At 42.2% G+C, this 20,562-nt stretch overlaps 3 protein-coding genes across 4 annotated transcripts; 2 read left to right on the top strand and 1 right to left on the bottom strand.

The window, feature by feature from the left end:
- The first annotated feature begins 654 nt into the window (after nt 1-654).
- samd1a (sterile alpha motif domain containing 1a) lies at nt 655-7,678 on the top strand. Of its 2 annotated transcripts, none has more exons than XM_026361641.1 (7): nt 655-1,146; nt 3,845-4,199; nt 4,466-4,605; nt 4,731-4,791; nt 5,606-5,684; nt 5,964-6,078; nt 6,431-7,678. In XM_026361641.1, the coding sequence occupies exons 1-7, from the start codon at nt 784-786 to the stop codon at nt 6,575-6,577; spliced, it is 1,260 nt and encodes a 419-aa protein (XP_026217426.1). In that variant the 5' UTR covers nt 655-783; the 3' UTR covers nt 6,578-7,678. The 2 variants fall into 2 exon arrangements, with proteins under 2 accessions (XP_026217426.1, XP_026217415.1); XM_026361630.1 differs by having other exon boundaries at nt 4,463-4,605.
- Nucleotides 7,358-12,560, bottom strand: tecra (trans-2,3-enoyl-CoA reductase a). The gene is made up of 11 exons (XM_026361655.1): nt 12,233-12,560; nt 11,556-11,607; nt 11,399-11,443; nt 11,187-11,290; nt 10,053-10,168; nt 9,726-9,831; nt 9,512-9,584; nt 9,384-9,427; nt 9,239-9,296; nt 9,019-9,107; nt 7,358-8,662 (listed from the first exon to the last, which is right to left on the bottom strand). The coding sequence occupies exons 1-11, from the start codon at nt 12,398-12,400 to the stop codon at nt 8,489-8,491; spliced, it is 1,029 nt and encodes a 342-aa protein (XP_026217440.1). The 5' UTR covers nt 12,401-12,560; the 3' UTR covers nt 7,358-8,488.
- A 2,310-nt stretch (nt 12,561-14,870) lies between these two features.
- Nucleotides 14,871-19,370, top strand: dnajb1a (DnaJ heat shock protein family (Hsp40) member B1a). Its single transcript, XM_026361316.1, has 3 exons — nt 14,871-15,505; nt 16,319-16,902; nt 17,005-19,370. Exons 1-3 carry the CDS (start codon nt 15,295-15,297, stop codon nt 17,233-17,235), a joined length of 1,026 nt encoding a protein of 341 aa, XP_026217101.1. The 5' UTR covers nt 14,871-15,294; the 3' UTR covers nt 17,236-19,370.
- The last annotated feature ends 1,192 nt before the right edge of the window (nt 19,371-20,562 follow it).

Raw genomic sequence — 20,562 nt, 5'->3', positions numbered from 1 at the left:
AAACGAACAATTTCATTTATAGCTATATTATATTGTAAAATCGTGTGTATTGTAAAACCCTCTGTAAATTGCAGTTTATGAATGCACATTTTGACATTTTAACAATAAACACACCCTTTCAGATCTATCGTGGGCGTGAAAAGAGACAAAATGACAATGAAAACACGTCTAAATATGCAGAACTGACTGTAAGAACGTCTTCATACACACATAACATAAATTTGTTTTATAAATGTTGGACGTGTTAAAACACAAACTGTTGTTTTTTTTTTGGCTTTCAGTGGCTCTAACGTTTTGTAAACTAGGCTCAGATCACAAAGTTAGACTACATGATGGACTTGATTCTGTAAAGTAGCCTGCAGGTTTTTACAGGGCAGGTCAATTTCCAGCGTGATGAACGTGTTTTCCTCTTGTGGAGGCGTCTCTGCTTTTTTTTTTTTTAAAAGATGTGAACTTAGTGAAAACAGGTGAACTTCACTCGGCATCAAATTTCTTTTTCTGCTTATGTTTTGCACTCGTCGGGTCCCTTGCAGGACTGCCGCATTCCACCTTAAAAAAAAAAAAAAAAAAAAAACCAGCCCTCTCGAGTGAAACTTTTGAGCCCCCTAACTCCGTCGGTCCACCTTAAGCGCACACGCAAACGCAGGAGGCGTTCGGCGAGGTTTCCGCTTCTCAGTGGGGCTCGGACCGCGGCTCACGAAAAAACACCGTGTGTAGCGTTCACGGTTGACGCACTGAGGTGGAGGAGAAGCCAAGAAGCAGGCGAAGCAGCCGGGAACAAACATGTCTGAACCCAAGTACCGCGAGTGGATCCTGGACACTATCGACTCGCTGCGGTCTCGCAAAGCCCGGCCGGACTTGGAGAGGATTTGCCGAATGGTCCGGAGGCGACACGGGTCCGAGCCCGACCGAACCTGCGCAGAACTGGAGAAACTGATTCAAGAGCAAACCGTGTTGAAAGTTAACTACAAGGGCTCCATTTCATACAGAAACGCCGCCAAGGTTCAGAGGAGAAGCAGAAAGAAAGACGATGTCACGTTAGCGATGGCTGCGAGAAGGAGCGCGGTGGAAGAAGCCAGTCATTCCGACCTGAGCAACGGGGACAGCGCGTTAGGTCCCGCAGACCAGGACGAGGAGGATTTGGAGGTATGTGGCTGGAGCTTGATGCGAGGGAGGGAGCCCCGCGACTCACCGTCACATCACGGTCTGCGAAATGAACAGGTGGAGGTGGAGGTGGAGGGGGGAGGAAGGAAAAGCGGGGCCCGGCCGCGGAGTTGTTAGTAACATAAACGTGTCTCCCTTTTTATTTATTTATTTATTTATTTATTGTTTTTCGGTCTGGTCGTGGGGGAGTGTGGTGAGAAGGGAGTGATTTTTGCACCCGCAAAAAAAAAAAAAAAAAAAAAAAAAAAAAACTGCCGCAGACGGGGAGCGGCGGTTGGACCTCGCTCGAGCGAAAAAAAAAAAAAACAACCGAAGGTGCGCGTGTGGCGAGCGCGGCGCGCCGGACGCGGCTAGCCGGGCCGAAAAGCGCGTGAAATGGACGCTGAAGGCGAGCGAGGAGAAGACGGGGGAAAAGTTGCACCGTCCGCAACTGCAAGTCGAGCCACCATTATCAGCAGCAGAAAGCGCTTTTCAAGCCCAAACTCGGCGTTGAGCGAAGGGGAGGTGGTGGTGGAGGAGGAGGAGGGGAGGGGTTGTGTTGAGCTAGCAAGAAAAAGCTAGCACCACGCCGGAAATGAAGCGAGTGCGCTTTCGAAAATAAGAGCGTCAAAAACGCGCGCACGCCTGTGACGCCTTTATTTTGAAGCTCCATAGGTGGAGTGTGTGTGCGCATTTTCGCTGACTTGTCAATGTGGGAGTGGGTGAAGGGGGGAAAAAAAAAAAAGTCTCCAACACCGCGGATGTAGGAGCTTGATGGGGGGGGGGGGGGGACGCTGGGACATTGTTGGGTTGTTGTTTTTTTTTCTCATGTGGGGAACACGAGAGTAGTTATCCAGTGCAAAACACCAAACGCCACCAGAGTCATCGTGTCCACACTACATTTTTGCCTCCCCCACGACGAGATGTTACCCCTCCCGTCTCGACTTTAAAAATATGCCCATCACTAGGTTTTGTCCCGTAAACGCCGAGCAAATCGGTGATTATCGGTGCAAAAGTACTTCTAATAAACATGTGTTCAGTTCATCCGTGCAAAACGAGCCTGTTTTTTCGAGTGATGGGCGATTAGCAACGCAGTGCATAAAGTCGAGCCTCTAGATCCATTGTCGGACACACTGCCAAGCCCGGTCACGTCTAATGCTCGGTGTGGGCTGTTGTTATGGCCTCGATCGTCCCGTACGGCAGTTGCATCTCTTCTCTGTGTCCGTCGGCGATCTGCTGACAGTATTTTAAGATGCCCCACAGCATTGTGATGCAGTATAAGCCAGAAGCCGATAACAATGTGAGACCTGAACTAACGTAAAGCGACCGCAAACTGTTCGTCCGGCGCTAGATGGCGGATGCGCTTGTCCGATTTGGGTTAAGCTGAGATCAAATTGACTTTGTTCTCTGAAAGGCATGTGTGTCGCTGCAAAAACGAATGCTTCGCTACTTTGAAAAGACTGATTCTCGGTGCATGTTATCCAGGTTTTACCCGAATATGAGGGTCAAATGTCTACAGTGACGTGTCCGATAACGGGCTCAATTGCGTTACTCTTTCTGTTCCGTCGCTTTGACTGTAAATCGTTGACCCGGTGCAAAGTCAAAGTGGACTGTGATCGAGGCGACTGGCGATCGTTGTGATCGGAGAGCTGCGTTGCGCTGCCCGTCGAGTTAAAGCTCGGGGTTATCTCTGCTCTGCCGCGGCTCGGCCCCGGGGAGCGCTCCGTTAAAGACCACAGACACAATGGCGAGGTCTTTACCGCGGCTCACCAACTCCATGCGCACTTTGGGGGAAATTTGAGGAAATAAAAAAAAAACCAAAAACGCCTCCCATCGCCCCCCTTATTATACTCCCGTGTATTAGAATTAGAAATCATAAGGCCTCTAAAGAAAGGGACGCACCGCGCACTGCGCTGTGCTCGGGAGTCGGGGTGAAAATCACGTTGCGCTGAGATCCGCGGGGCATCCTGTTTTTGTCACGGTGTCTCGGTGAAAGTTATGTGAAATGCAGTAGGTGGGTGAATGCCATAAGCGGCTCTTTCCACAGGAGCGGGGCGGGCTCAGTGCGCTCTTGTGCTCGACTGCTGGGTCTTGGACACGCAGTCGCACACAAGGTAATTTTTCACTCGGGGCGCCGTCGACAAAGCGCCCCCCCCCCCTCCTCATGAGGAATGAGTGCGTATGTTCAAACTACTTGTAAGCAATCGGGTCGCAATCACATATGTACAAGTGATTATTTGCCTGGAAACACATTTTCTGGTGGCCGGGCTCAGATTGTCTGTGTGGAGTGAGCACTGCACCGCGGAAAGGGACGGAGGCATCCAGTGGCAATAATTTAGCACCACAGCGGTCAAATTACGACATCTGTATGAGAGCGTTTTCATGTGACACGTTCAGCCTACAATTAGTACTCAATCATGATAACTGTCCCTCGTAGGCTCGCAGGCTTGAACAGCTCTTTAAGTTGTTGTCACATAACAAACTTGAATGTTTGTGGTGGCTTTTCTTCCACTGGATTAAATGTATCCACTGCACATTGTATAGGCAGGACATGCTTGACATAAGCTGTTTGTTTAATTCTGCACTTATCTAAGATGTTTTAAACATTAAGTCACATAATCGCTGTTAGAAAGTAATGACAGTATTATACATATTAAAGGGGTTGGAAAATACAGGTTTCAGGCATGCTTGTGTTTTGCAGGCGGACACATCTGTGGCTATGGACACAGACAGCAATGCAGATGAGGAGGGGGCTGATGAGAGCAGGGATAGGCAGAACGGACCCTCTGCTGACCGCACGTATGAAGATGCTGCGGTGCACTGTGACTCTGTGCGAGCCGTCTCTGCCCCCTGCTCTCCCTCTGGCACTCGGCCTGGCCCAGGGCCTGGGTGCAGCTTTGGCTCAGGCCTGGACTGTGCCTCTTTCCAGAAGGCTGGTGAGAGGCCCAGCTCCTTGCCCCCCTCCAGCCCCAGGGCCCTCGCACACAATGACTGGGCTTATGATTCGGCTGTCTGCCCAGTGGAGCTCCAGCACCCAGGAATGCAGAGAGACAAAGGTATTCCCACTGTTAGACAAAGTCTAATATGCACTGGCACAGTGTAATATTGTTTTTTTGTGTAGGTTTTCTGCTTAGTTTTGCTCTAGTTATGAAAGTACGGGCGTTTTTAAATACCTAGATGATTAATTGTTGGGTGACATGTTTGTTGACGGTAGAGATGCCTAGGTTTATGTGAGGTAGATGTAGAGTTGCAGGAGAAAATAACAAGTTTTCATGGCTTAGCAAAGCCTCTGTAATGTGCATGGTTCACTCTGTGTCAGCAGCAGCCATGAAGCCAGCAATCCACCCAGTGACTACCAGCCCTGGTGCTTTAAAAAACAACGTGAAGAAAGAAGATGGAGGCAAGGTGGAAGACAGCAGCCTTTCATCTGACCAGTTGGTACCAGACTATGCAGCACGCCTGGTAATTGACCTCTGTTTCTTTTGTGACAAACAACAGCACCTGTATGTCTCCTGCTTCTTTGATCTCCGTGCTTCCCACCACATTTTCATGTTCCATTTGTTTTTTTCTGTTTTGCTCGTCAACAGGATGAGACAAAACCTGCATGTGATGGACGACCACAGACACTGTCTTTGCCTTCTGATAACTGTAAGTCACACAGTTCCCTTTTTTTTATAAAGGTGCTGCATAGCTTGCAACTATATTGCAGAGAACAGATTGATTACTGGGGTTCTCTCTTAATCAGGAAAAAAGGGGAGTTAATAAATTATATTTTCTGTTTCTCATGTAGCTATACGGCTTTTTCCACTAGACATTTCCTCAAGGCTTTATGAGAGTGTTTTGAATGCTTCACAGACCTGTCCTGCTACCTTCAGTCCAGGCAGCACTCACTTTGACTGTTAAAAGTCATTGCTGTACTGCTCTTCTGAAATACTGCACCATTAAGCACAGAGGAGGAAATCAGCAGAACAGATATAGTTTGAAAAAAAATTACAACTTAATAAAATCACAGAAGACAAAGACATCTGCAGAGGTTTCGGGGTGCCTTCATAATTTGTTATCCTGTTGAAATTCTGATATGTGACATGGTGGCGTTTAATGCGAGAGGAGTGGTTAGAGACTTTTTAACAGCGCCAAACTAGTGTTTTTATCCCTGCGAGTACTGTGTAACGGTGTGCTGTGTTTGTGCTGGGGTGTTGTTTTTCTGGGAGGAACAGAACCCATGGAACAAATAGAGGCTTCACATTGATGGTGTTTGATGTTAAAAGCTACAAACACAGATCATTTTGACTCCAAGAAAAATATGAATGCTCTTTGGCTCCGCCGTGCCTCACAGATTCATTAAAGTGATATTTTCCAACAACACGCCATGAAATCCATTAAATAAGCTGTGTGCAAAAAAAGAGTCAGTGGTAAAATATGAATAAATTTAACAGTAATTTAACTTCCACTTTGTCCATAGGTGCATTTAAGAATATGGATGTATCACCCTTCACAGCTTCTGAAGATGGTCTTCTGAATGGTAGTAAAGGTGATGAAGTGTGAGTATCTTGTCTTTATATTCTGCACCAGAAATGTATTTTGGCAAATTCTGCAGATCACATCTCCTCCTTCCGCCCACAGTAGTTCAGTACAGCTTTATCAGCCTTTACCCTTCAGTACTTCTTTCTGAGGGACATTGCTTAATATAATTACAGTTGGCTACACAAAAGGTCACATCTAGTCTTGAAAAGATAATAATAAAGTGAGAAATTATCCGCTGGTGAAAAATCACACTCTGGTCATTGTTTCTGGTTCATTTTCATCTACTTTTCCTCCAGCTCGGTGACGAAGGACAATATGAGCCAGAACTTGTTGCAGTGGACTGTGGCTGATGTGGCCAGTTACTTCTCAGCTGCAGGTTTTCCAGAGCAGGCTGTGGCATTTCGAACACAGGTTAGTGCACACAACTGCCACAGAGGGCGTTATTTACACTGGAAGCCAACCTGCTTTCCATTATCCACAGTGTTTTCAGAGGCAGATAATGTGCACTGTGTTGCACTTTCCAAAATTGGTTTGTGTTGTAACTTGTTGACTTTGTTTGTGCTTATCAAGATAAACTTTATGACTTTATGCACTGAAAGAAAACTGTTTTGAGGTGGTTAGGGAAGTTCTCTGATTTCTCAATTCAAATAAAAAATGTAATTTCTTCACATGATTTTGAGGTTAAATAGCTGCAATCCGCTAACAGCATTCATTTAGAAACCTAATGATGAAAGTAACTCCCTATATTTTCACTCCATAACAGGAAATTGATGGGAAGTCCCTTCTCTTAATGCAGCGCAGCGATGTGTTGACAGGCTTGTCTATTCGACTTGGCCCGGCCCTAAAAATCTATGAGCGCCATGTAAAGGTGCTGCAGAGGACCCACTTCCTGGAATACGAAGACCTCTGAAGTGGCGATTGACATGACAAGACAGACAATGTTGCATTGACCTAAACATGTATGCAGTGTCCTCTCCCATTTGGATCCTGCCACCCACCTTCATAAACGCAATATATAAAGGGTGAGTGGAGGGGGACAGGCTGCGGTGGAATTAACTTTCACTGTGAGAATGACCAGAAACTGACAGAAAAGTCATCCTACCTCTCATTATGGTCTTTGGTTTTCATTTCATTCCATGTGACCACACTGTCAAGGAACTCAACTGCCATGTTCAGCGTATGCTAAAGTGCAGGAGCAGTTGTTTTGTCTGCAAAGGATGAATAATGGCAGCCAGTGAAGAAGACTGAGGCTTGCACCAAGTGGAGTGCCTCTGGGCTAATGTACCCACACAGAAAAGACTGTGCTGAGTAAAGTGGTGTCACAGCTTTGGGTCCACAAGCAAGAAAACGTCGGCTCGTCATTGCGGTTCTGCAGTTTCTCACTGTGTCCTCCCTGTGTCTACGACAGTACCTTCTGTTAGTCCAGTTTACAAGTCACACCCATAAATAGGAAGCACTTTTGTCGTGCGACTGGACTCCTGACTTATTATGCCACCAATAGCTGCTGATGTTGGATTATGTTTTCAATGTCTCTGTAACACTGAGATATAACCAATACGATCTACTACAACTTGCTGGCAAGGCAATATGATTTCTTGTTTCTTGTTCTTATTCAGAAATGACTGTGGTCCAGCCCAATTCAGTTTTTGGGAACAGTAGCAGAAAGACAAGGCAAGAAAATGTCATTTGCTTTATATATATATATATATAAACAAAACATAGTTATAAACTTGTGAGAATTGTAATTGTAAAACTGAGTGTATTGTTTTAAATTCAATACAGCTGCTTTATGCCTGTTTACAGAGCATAGACCTTGATCAAATGCAATATTTTTATGTTATCATCCATTTATAATTTGTCCAGTGTCACTTTATGTTTTGATCTAAGCCAGCCACTTGAATTGTTACATTCCATATGATGTAGTCTACATGTCCAATGTATCTCCCTTTTTTTATCTGTAACACAGAGACTTCTTCCAGAGTGACAAATAAAGCTTGTGTCTCTCTGTTCAGTCGCTTGTGTTGTGATACTCTCCTATCAACACATCACATAAACGATATTAAATGCATTGACAGTGCACAGAGATATTAATGGTTTGATAATTGAAACTTGGTCTTTTTCAACTCAACACCTTTTGCAACATTTAATCACCTTATGTAGGGAAGAGGTGTGTATCCATGCTGTGACCTATCTCTATCATTATTCTTAAATGAGAAATACAGTGGATGTACAGATGTAGCAGAAACACATGGCATACAATTTCTAATCCAGATCTACTAACTACCATGGTCTAAAGGTCACTTGGATCAGACAAATCAGTAGTGAGCTGCGTGAGGCCACACAGTTGTCAGCTCCAGGCTGCACTCCAGTTTGACAATGCAGATCAGCCTCTTTGTTTCTCAACTCGGTGGGAAAACTCACTGATTAGGCTGCGAGAAGCTATGGAAATACTGTGATGTTTATAACAAGCAAACAGGGCTCTACATGACTAATTTCACAACTTAACAAAGTAGCAAAATAAAAAGGATATTTTTCCTCATCAAGATCACTTACAACGTTAAATTAAGACTTTACTGTAATTCTGAAGGCTCCACTTGCCTGCGACAGTCCACACTGAGAGTAACTGTAAATGCTTCCTACTGTTATCTCGTCACATATAAGAAAATGTTACGTAAAGTCCATATGACCAAAATGAATCTGTGGTATAAACTTTAGTACACAGCTTCTAATGGTTGGGTTGAGGAGGCCCCTAAAAAACAGCCCCGATCAGTGTGGAGTTAGGTGTGTGTTGCAACCATTGTTTTGTCTGCTCAGCCAGGTTCTACAGGATGAAGGGGAGTATGGAGGAGCGCAGGGTTGGATAATCTCTGAACTCCTTTAAGTAGCTGCGGTGTTTGCCTTTGGCCCACACAGTCATCTGGATGAAGGCCACGAGAGTGAAGAAAGCCACAGGCACACACTGGGTCATTACTGTGAAGCCGATCCAGGAGCCCAGCTGTGAGCAAGAAGTTTACACACAAACACACAGAGCGCATTGAGATTTGTTTTTACAAGTGTCAGCTGTAGCCAGTAGATGGCAGCAGAAGAGCTTCTTATAATTACACCACACATGTCAGCCTGTAATGATGAAAAGCTGGCAGAAACATTTACTGGTATTTGTGCAAAACACATAATAAACAGATAAGGTCCTTCGCATCACACGACCCATGTTCTTACATACAGATTGTAATTTAACAAAATTATTGGACAGAAATCATGATTTAATATGTGTGGATATTTTGTGTGTATTAGTTAGTACCCACTTTGAAAAATGTGTATAAGTATCATTAATTGATTTGTGTATGTTTTCACCTCATACGTGTAGTTTGGACAAGAGACCAGCCAGAAAATCCATGTGAATGGATTTTTCGTTGGGTAAGGAATCTTCTTTGTTTTAGAGCCTGTATCATAGGTAAACACAAAATGATTCACGTTTTACTTTGCCTATGTTGACTCCTTTTAAAAAAAAATGGAAATATCTCCAACCTAAAAAGTTGATTACCGCAATATATCACTGTTAACAAATGCATACCTGCAGATTTGAGGTTACGAAGCGCAATATGGATGGAAAAATTCCCCACCTGACAGAACTGTGGGAATATTAAGTTCCAGAGTTATATATCTAGAAAATGATTTTACGGAAATGCAAATATCAAATGTCAACAACTCAAACTCACCAGGAAAATGTAAAGTCCTGTATTCACCTGCTGCTGCCCATAATCTGTCAGTGTGTCACAGAAAAAAAGATACAGATAGATAAGATGGAAGTCCATTGTGACTGGTGACTAGTAAGTAGGCTACTTACAGGGCGTGGTGTAGAGAGGGTGGTTAATGTAGTACGCCATCCAAGCTGCTGAGCACCAGTAATAGCCACAGTTCTGGAATAGACAGTGTGACTAAAATAAACCAAACTGTCAAGATAATACTTCACATCCATTTAGTTTGGATTTCTGAGAATAAGAGCACAGCACTAAATAGTAAATATCAAGTTCGAAGGTCAAAATATGCAACTTACTCACCTTAAATATATTTCTGAGAGGCATGGTCCCATGGGAGATACGATGCACAAACAGCGTCTCCAGAATCCTCTTGATGTAGTGGAAGGAGTGACACATGCAGGCCAAGCTGCAACAGGACACACACACACGCATACAGTATTTAACTCTGATTAATACATTGCCCCGCGGCAGTTCATTACACTTGGCTCTGACTCACTGTCAACATGGCAATATGTTTCACGGCTGTTTGTCGTGTTCGGGGGGCATTTGTGCAAAGCCTGGGATTGTGTGACACACCGCAGCAGCATCGCAACAGATCCCTGGAAACATAAGCAAGCTGATACTCACTGCACGACCCAGTGCTTGCTGCTGGTGAAGTCATATTTTGGAGGGTAGATGAAGGGAAGGCGGAAGTAGAACATTAGGTAGATGATCAGTGGACCTGCGCACTCTGTCAGGAAGACCTGAAGTGTGCAAAGAAAAGGCAGAAGTGTTTGAGATGTTGTTTACCTTTAGCTGCAAAAAGATAAGATATAGAAACTAATAGCACGAAATATACTTATAGCATGATCCATGAACAGCATTATAATTAACAATGCAACAAATTAACTTCTGTAACAGCGACTACCCTAAAAATAAAAAGAATTGCTTTGTTAGATCCAAGAGAAAACGTCATACACATCACTGACACTGGCCTAGCTTTAACTTCTCCAAGAAGCCATTTGTCAAAACCAATCGATCTTCTTCTCCTCACCACTGACAACCATTCAGTGTAACAACAACAGTATTCAAGATGTTGTCATGGAGCAAATCACGCGCTAAGACAGCTCGTAATATCAGCTTTCCACCACTGATATGATCAAGCAAAGCAGCACAGCTGACAGTGAAATCGATCCCTGAATCAGCACCTCGACCAGAGCCCTGGCTCAGCGTGCCTGACCAATAACTACTGGTGATCTCGGCAGGGACACTTCATGCTCCACCACTCACGCTGGCATCAGACTGATGCCTGGTAGGGCACTGGGGGCAGTGTTAGAGCTTGTAAGGACAGGGAATGTAGAGACAGGGTGAGCGAGGGTGAGTAACTTAGGGGGATAAACACCTTTGGGAGAAATGGGGCCATGAGATTTTATGTCCTGGGACAGAGGACAAGCAGAGCTAGAGGGGAGAGAAAGCTGATGCTGTCTGTTTCTGGATATGTTTCAACATATCACAGAAGACATGTATGCAAACTTAGCATTTCTGGTAATAGAGGGGCTACATCTTGAATACTGACGCATCAACAAAAAGCATATTCTCAAGACTCAGTTTTCATAATTGAATCTCAACACAATCATCTGTATTACTGAAAACTAAAAGAAGGTGGGAATTGATCTCTAAACACATCATACTGGAAACATGCACTACGTTAATGTAAAGCATTTGCTGAAACACGAAACACCACTGTATGAGCTTAAGCACTGCATGCCTTGGTGGACTCACAGTTCCCCAAGTGACCTGAGGACCTAGGTCACTGAAGTAAAAGCTTGCTGTGGTTCCCACAGGAAGTGTCTGGAGAATGTCCTCATCCCTGAGACTCTTGGCCTCTGAGAAACATGACAGGTAACATCAGATTACACCACATACATTTATAACTCACTTGTCATTCAAATGAGTTGCATATACGAGGATGTTTTTGGAAAAAATGCACATACTTGCATCCAAACGCAGGGATTGTCTGGCTGGGTACCACTTTGGATCTGTCAAAACAGAGGAACACACTTTACTCTTGCTATGGTAGTGTACGCTGTAATTCAAGACCAACCAAATAGAAAATTTAACATTTGGTTTTATTTCGTTCAGCTCACTCACATGATTTGTGAAACAAAGATTTGATGTCCAAAATAGTGGCAGTTGGCTCTACCTGAAATATAAAAATCAGAAACGATTGCTTTTTTTTTTTGTCCTTAGAAATTTTCATTACTTTTGGAACGTGTCATGGTGCACTTTGCCATTTTCATTTTACCAATATAATGCTCTCTGATATGACCGGGCACATTTATACAAGCTGCTAATCAGCGGAAAGTTCTCGTCAGGTGAAGAGGGACTTCTCACCTCCTAACTGCCCCCCCCCCCCCCCCCTTTAAATAGAAATGTACAGTAACTGATAATAGCTGCACTCCACTGGGCTGTGAGTGAAGTAGATGATTATGTAAAATTACCCATGTGCCGACAGTGAAAACAAACATTTTCCCTCTGACTTCATTGCAGAGTAATCACAGTATGTGCTTATGCTACTTTTAGCACAGGCGTAAGAGCTTTAAATCATGAAACTTTAAATGGAAATCTCTGGGAGGTGATAAACTACACTAATAAACTTAAAAGCCAAGGCATGCAAAACTATTCTCAAGCACCTTTTAGTGACTTCTGGACATTTTAAACATCTGTGAACAGATTTCACGAGGTAGTTATATGCGAGTATTACCATTCCTCTAAAATCACTATGGTCAATATAAAAAGTGTAGGTAATGAGAAACCTTGACACCAACCTTATCCAACAGTAAGAGTTTCTCCTTGGTCTTCAAGTCCACGATCTCCACCTCAAAATACACAATCCTTTTGGCCTTTTTAGGGGGTTTTGGTTTTGGCCTTGGTGCAGCCTTCTTCTCAGGTTCTGCTCCATTCACATTCTTTGCCTCTAAGGCGAGTATATCCATGACACTGTTTGATCCCAAACCTCAACAGCCTGAAAACACAACCTGTGATATGCCCGGCGACGCTGGTTGATTTCCACTGGTATGTGTAGTAACTTCCAGCTGAACTGTCAGTCCAACTCAGATTGTGTCTTCTCTGGTGAATTTCTGACTTTCAGAATAGCCCTCCACCTCGAAAAGAAGAATATATGGAAATGTGTGACACACTTTCCTCCCAGATTTGTGTAAGAGAACGCAGGCAAGCGAGCGGGAAAGAAAGTGAAGACGAGTAGAAGAAGTGCTAGAAGTCTAAGAACATAAAGTAAATCTGCTTCTCACCTGAATAGCAGCCTCTTCATGATCCACAGCCCCCCTTCATGCTGCAAAACGCACTGAAGACGAAACCGGAGACCCCCAAGACATAATCCATAGCGCACCATTTGCTAAGGCTAAATATAAGTTGCCTGATTTGCTCTGCACTGGTTTGCTAACCTTGGGAAGCCACATACAGCCCTACCCAGTGTCAGATGCCAGTGTGCTGACATTAGACCTATAAGACACATCCCCTATCTGCTCTGCTCCTCACTTGGTTACATGTCAACAGGTCCCGATAGACACCTGGTGCTTCTTTTCTCTTCCTGCACTCAAGAACAAAGACCAGCATGTTAACTTCTGTGTGGTTCAAGGTTTACAGGCTGAATGAACAACATTGTTTCTAAAATACTTTATGTAATGGGTTATGTTGTGAGAGAGGAGTGTAGAAAATGCTGACTGGGAGAAGATCAGAGACGCCTTTCAGTGCAAATAGTCAACTTATCATAGCACGTACCCCACTGCATATCTATATTCTGTGGTCTATTAATAACTAGTAGTCCTAGCGAGATCACTGTTTGCATTCCAAGATAATTTTGTATTAGAACAATCATGTATTGATGATCAGAACTGTAATACACAGAGAAGCTGAACTGCATCTGTTTCTTTTTAAAAGTTGTAACACTCAGGTCTGACCGGAGAGGAATGCTTCAACACAAGGCACCGTGGGATCAGTAATCCTCACAGAGAAAGTCTTCATTACTTTATTACTGCCTTCTAGATACAGGGCCTATACAGTATTCAACTCTTATATTTAACATTAAACCCTGTTCAGTATTCAGTTTGCAGTATTTACTCCCTTCTAGCCAGTACTTGGTAGGTGCACCTTTGGCACCTATGACAGCACTGAGTCTATGTAAATAGTGTAGGTTTCAATCTTCTTTGCCTAATGGACACTGTTATCATTCCTCATACTTCTTTGCAAAACTACTCATGCTCTGTAAGGTTGCATGGGGATTGTGAGTGAACAGCCCTTTCATGCCACAAATTCTCAATTGGATTAGGTAAACGCTCTGACTTGGGCAATCATTGACAATTAACAATTAACATTGTTGTTTTGAAACCATTAGTCTGTGGCTTCGGCTGTACACTTGTGGTAATTGTCTTGCTGGAAAAGGAAATCTTCTCTCAAGTTGCAGTTCTGCTAGAGAGTGGGTCAGGTTTTCATCACGATTTCACTGTATTTGCAGTGCATGGACACTGAAACAACAAACCCCTAGTATTTTCTTTATTTATCTTTTTAAGATTATCTTGGTGGATGTTTTTGTTAAATTCTTGATAAAACTGCACCGCAAAGGTTTTGATCTGATCTGAAATCTCTGCAGCCCACTCATGCGCTGAACTTATTTCTGGTCCCCTCTAGTAGGTGCTGTAGAGCTGTGGGCCACCAAAACAACCAGTGAGTAGTTTCTCACAAGGCCAGTTTGTCTCCACAAACCAACACACCCTTAAAAAACAGAATCTAATCATATGGAGGTCTCAGAGCAATCATGTGTAATAACAAATTTACACTTAAAATTTCTATACACAAACACTGTGTCGGTGTCAATGTGTAGACTACTGAACATATACTGAATTCATATCGTGTTAGATTCATCAGCAAAAACAATCTGAGACAAAATTGTGCAATTATCTTATCTTCATGATGGTTCATTGTTTATATGTTAATTCAACTGGTAATTTTGGAAGCAGCAGTTTTTAGTGCACTCATGGTACTGTCCTGTATTATACCTAATATTGCCTCTAATACTTTGTCCAGAGTAGACTAAATAACATTTTAACTTTAATGAAGGCTGCTGTGTTGAACTGCATTACTTTTTCCCAGGTATACTAAGCTTTACAAAGCTTTAGAATAAAATAATCAGGCCTCTGATAAGTGTGGAGGAGCCCTCTTTACATCCAGTCAGTGAAGAGCTCACAACACTGAGATCAGCATTGTGACATGGGAAGGGGCGAATGCCTTGGCGCATGCGTACTTAAATTAAAATTAGTAGAAGGGTTAGTAGTAAACGCACATGGCAGTAGATTCAGTCTACACATTGAGGTTAAGGTAATATCATTAATAGATGTTTTTGCTACATAGATGTATTTTAGGCTTTTAGTTTCAAGGCATATGTGGCCACTTTTTGATGTCTCCCGCGGTCGAAGCGAAACAGGAAGTTGCAGGGAGTGAATGCTCTCGTCGTGGTAACGATGACACAACATCAGCAGCTCCAGCTTCTTCCAGAAGTTTCCTCCGGCTTGGCGGCAACACACGAATACTTCATTTAGCAAAAATAGTTTTATGTTGTGCAGCTTAAATTTAATGTCACTGCTCTTGTCGTCTCCCGGTGTTTAGTGGAGAGCTGTCTTCGGACTTTGACAAGTGGAGGAGGCTAGTTAACCTTCAAGTTAGAGTTAGTTAGCTAGGCAGCTACCGTCAGGAGCGGTGACAGCTGACCACACGGAGGACATGTGTGTGTGGGACTGACACTGAAGGGAAACCGAAGCGTCCTGTGCTCACAATGCTTTTGTGAAGGGGAAGAAAGAACTGACAGGTCATTGTAATGGGTAAAGATTACTACAAAGTGCTAGGAATAGCCAAAGGTGCATCCGAAGAAGAGATCAAAAAGGCGTACAGAAAGCAGGCCCTGCGTTATCATCCCGACAAGAACAAGTCTCCCGGAGCTGAGGATAAATTCAAAGAGATCGCTGAAGCCTATGACGTCCTCAGTGATGCCAAGAAAAAAGACATTTACGATCGCTTTGGAGAAGAAGGTACGTTTGCTAAACCTCCAGTTGTAACTTGGTATGTTTTATTTATTTATTTATGTTTACTTCTTGCGGCCACTTTTCGTACAACTTGTGATATTAACGTTATGTTTCAGTTCAGTAAAAACTCTGCACTTGCACTTGTCACTTTTTGCATTGATGCATCCTCCTAATGCTCCATTGCTGCTCTTATTCCGCCGGTAATCACAGAGTAAAACTGGGTGTGTGAGCACAATAGGCGCAGCTGCAGAACTTGCTGGAAATAACATGCTCTCCTCTGTCGTATCAGTAGATGACTAGACCGATTGTTCTAGTTTGAGTAGTTCAAGAATACACAGATTTATTTTCCTCTCAGGCTTTCCTCTTCTCTTCTGGGTACAGAAGACATTTAGATGTTAAAATGGGAAATATTAAGGTCAACTTTACCAATACTGAGCTAGGTTGCACCCCACTGTGCCTTCTCTATATTAGAAAACCTATCTGCTTCTAGGTGAAAAAAAAAAAACCCTCTAGATGATGTCATCTGGAGGAGTTTTTCATTTCACATGGAGGTACTCTGGAGGACTGAGTCACAAAAAGTATTTGCAGAGAAATATTCTGAAATAGAGAAGACAGAGGGAAGTTTTATACTCCTCATACCTCCTCATGTATTAACCAAGCTAGAACCATGGGATGTAAGCTGAAAATCCTTGCTTTAAAGAAATATAATATATATTTTGTAAGTAAGCATATTGAAGAGGCTCTTGAAAGTGTCTTTTTTTTTTCTTATAAGTGTTAAAACAGAGTTTTGATGTTTGTCTATGTCTCCTTTCTCTTTAGGATTAAAGGGTTCTGCTGGAGGCGGAGACGAAGGAGCCAGCAGTCCAAGCTTCAACTACACCTTCCATGGAGACCCTCATGCAATGTTTGCTGAGTTCTTCGGTGGCCGAAGCCCATTTGATCATTTCTTCTCTCAGAATGGGGATGACAACATGGACATTAATGACCCATTTGCAGCATTTGGCATGGGAGGAATGGGAGGCTTGGGTGGTTTCCACAGGTCCTTTAAATCCCACCCAGGAGTCCCTCATAGAGCATATGAAAAGAAGAAAGACCCGTCTGTGGTGCATGAGTTGAAGGTGAGTCTTGAGGAAGTCTTCTCAGGCTGCACCAAAAAGATGAAAATTTCCCGCAAGAGACTGAACCCCGACGGCTGCACCATGCGCAACGAGGACAAGATTTTAACAGTTGACATCAAACGTGGCTGGAAGGAGGGAACAAAAATCACGTTTCCCAGGGAGGGAGACGAAACTCCCACCAACATTCCTGCAGATGTTGTGTTTGTAGTTAAAGACAAACCCCACCCAGTGTTCAGAAGAGATGGATCAGATATAGTTTATCCTGCAAAAATATCACTCAGAGAAGTAAGTGATCACTGACAGATCAACACTGGTTTCTGTTTGTGTCTGTTTAATACCTAGTTTTCAATTCTCTCTTTCTCTCTCTTGGTCTTTCCCTCTCTCCAGGCGTTGTGTGGATGCACAGTCAGCGCCCCAACACTGGATGGCCGGACTATAACTGTGACCTCCAGAGACGTTGTCAAACCTGGAATGAAAAAACGCATTGTTGGAGAAGGGCTGCCACTATCCAAGTGCCCCGAGAAGAGGGGCGACATGATCTTGGACTTCACCATTAAATTCCCAGACAAACTGGGCCAGAACACTCGTGATGCACTGAAAGAGATTCTTCCACCATGACTCTGAATTATAAAAGGTTTGCCCAAAAATCCAAGTAGTAAAACATTTCCAGTGATATTTTGGCCTAGACAAATGAGGCCCGAAGCAGATTTGATTTCAATATCCAGTGGGTTCAGTGAGTCTTAAGACCTGGGAACTGACAGAACAGCTGACTTTGGTCCATTAGGAATGCACGCTTGCATGTACGTGGCCTGTGTTCAGTAACAACCTGCCACACTGTCAGATTAATGGAAGAAATGTGGACAATATATAAAATATGTATGTACATAGTCATGCCAGGTGTAAAGTAAAGCTGTTTTGCTACAAGGAAATCAAGAAACCCAGTATTCTTAAAGTTTGCAGAATGGCACCAGTTAAAAATGTAATTTAGTTTGTAATTTAGCAAATGAGGATTTTGTTTAACAGTAGCAGTTTTTGGAAGAGCTTTAAGGTAACACACAGCCAGGTGATTAATAGTACCTCAGGTGCAATCATGCTTACTTGAATGTAGATGTCACTACATTACCCAGCAGGACATGATTTTGGTTGCTCACCAATAACACAGATACTTGTGTTATGTGTGGATCCTGAGCAGTGAGCATTATAGTACTGATTAGATCAGTGATATTAACACAAATTCTCATGTTATTAAGCTTTAAGCAGATTAGCATCTGCTAGATATGACAGATCTACATTAAATACAGTTTTGTCTTTATCAAAAGAAAAGTGTTCAGTGGCTCTTAGTCACACTCACAGTGTCTGGAAGATGAACATAAAATACACACAAACCTAAAAGTAATGGTGTGCGGACATCTTCAGTTATGACAAAGCAGTGAAGTTAGTTATGCAACCTTACATGTACAGTAACCATACCAGTCAGCCCCATGCAGTAACACAGCATTACACTGATTTTAAAAGTCTCCAGTCTTGCATTAAGACATTTAAAATAACTCTAATAACAAATTATCTTTTAAATTAAACTTGATAAAATTCCTTTTTGGAAAACTAATTTTTTCGTTCTATTGAAAGTTTTGGAGGTTATAGTCTGACACCTATTTAAGTTGCTTATTAGACTGGGATTAGGCTCACATTCACCTTTTAAGGTGAACTCAGAGAAACCTTCTTTTGTAGTGTCACACTCGCACACATACCTCTTTCTGGCCACAAAAAAGAGCAGATGACTTATTATTTAGAAAGTTAAATCAGGATCAATCAAGGTCAGATACAGGAATCCCTAAGGTTTAATATTGTGCAAATGTCCTCTTACAAGATCTTAGTTTTCCAGGAGTGCACACTTTATTATGTAAAATATTTCAGGTTTTGTGCCAAATAATATATGTATGTGAGTGTGTGTGTGTGTGTGTGTGTTAGTGTCTAAAAGTGTGTAGAGTGCATCTCTTCATGTGGTGCTTAAGCTATTTACTTAATTTGTACCACTTGAGGATGCAGACCGTGTCCTTTTTTATTTTTAATATATCCAATGTGGTATCAATCTGTTGCATAAGTCTGGTACCATTACAGGTTGATGTGAAACTAAGACTACCGGTAAGCCCCGAATTTAAATGCCTGCAGAAAGTAGGATTTTGGTTTGATTGTTATATGACTGAGTTATATCATGTCTTCTCTTCCAGCTCATACCTGACAGAAATCGCTTCATGATGTGCAGTATGTGTAAACTTGGTTTCACAGTTTAGAAGTAGTCCTAAAAAACACTTTCTTTGTTATATTCAGCTCTGTACATCTTTGACTGTGAAGACAGACGCTAGCTAATAAGTTAACATTTGAACCGTTTTAGTGTTAATGTGACTGTCCGAGACCGACTGATCCTCTCTGCTCCTGCCGAAGTTTGAACATGTGGTTTAACGTGGCTGTAGGAATGTGTAATCTCTGTAATGTTCTGTAACTCCTTTGTTGAACAGGCAGATTTGGAGTTTGTTTTCATCTTTGAAGGAAAAATGATGTGAGCCTTGTTTTATTTGACCTCTGGTTTTATGTTGTTTTAAACATTTCCAAGATGATTTGAGTTTTGACAACAAAGCTGTTAAACGGATAATAGGATGAAAATTGTAATAGAGCATTCCAATGCTGAGGATTTAAATTTTCACATTAAAGGATCTGGAAAACACAACTGCCAAATGTCTTGTTGATTCAGGTCATTTTAACAATTAAATATCCCCAAAACTCTTCTCTTAAGTGTCACTGTAATTAATTACTTTATGATTTTTGATGATGCTGTTGTTGTTATCTGTCGGTAAACAAGTCTAAAAGCCTTAGGGCCAGACAGCGGCCCTTAGAGGCTGAAATGATTATTACAATGCACAAAATTAGAGTGTTGAACAGAGGCAACAAGAGTCTTTTAGAGCACTAAAACAAGGTTAAATGCTCTGCTGGAAGTCTAGAAGTGAACCATCGTGGGGGCTTGAATATCAGACACATTGCAAAACTTCAATGAGCTCCTGCTTTCCATAGAGCAGGCCTGTGATTAATATGAATGTCTCATCCAGGTCCAGTTACACATTTGGTGGAGGACTGAATATGTACACTGCTATTATTATTGCATGTTAGGTTCTGAGTGGAAGTATAACCATTGTCCTCTGGTGGTAAAAATGGAGAACTGGAAGATTGGACCAGAGATATTAAGATCAAGATCTTAATGTGTACAACCCAATGTTATTATCATCAGGAATCGCAATATCAATATCTGTAAATAATACTATAAATGACTGGCTTGTGTCTCAGTATATTTATATTTTAGTCACAGGACCGAGCATCACTTTTTTCTAAATTACATCTAACATAGCATTTTTTTAATGTATGAGCCTCATAGTGCGGCCAGTCTATTTCTACGAGCTTCTCAAAGAGTTTATTAAAACAGGTTTTTGCTCTCACCACAATCATGAAGTCAGCCACAAAACTATCAAAATGTTAAATATCTATATGTAACCTCAGAATAAAACTCTGATGTCAGGTGACCACCAGAGGGAAGTATATACCCATGAATACAGCTAACTACTGTTTCCAGGCTTTAAGTAGATAAAGTGCTAAAATAAAAGTCAGTGTGGACATTTGTCATTAACTTAGATTATGGCTCTAGTGTAATATAGCTGGTTAATACTACTACTACTAACAATAAATACTAATAGTTAATATTGTGACTTTAACGCAACACATGCTGAAGCTTAAAATACCTTTTATTTAAAAATTAAATATAAAACTGCAAAGTCGTACCTTATATTTTCACACGTACACATGACATATTCACTAATCTGACAATTAATGTTCAGGATTGTGTCCTATTCTTTATTCTTCTATTTTTTTTTTTTTAGTAAACTTGATTTATGATGGTCT

The sequence above is a fragment of the Anabas testudineus genome, chromosome 8, assembly GCF_900324465.2.
Source record: "Anabas testudineus chromosome 8, fAnaTes1.2, whole genome shotgun sequence".
In the NCBI taxonomy this organism is placed as follows: domain Eukaryota; kingdom Metazoa; phylum Chordata; class Actinopteri; order Anabantiformes; family Anabantidae; genus Anabas; species Anabas testudineus.
This window is presented reverse-complemented; position numbering and strand designations above follow the sequence as displayed.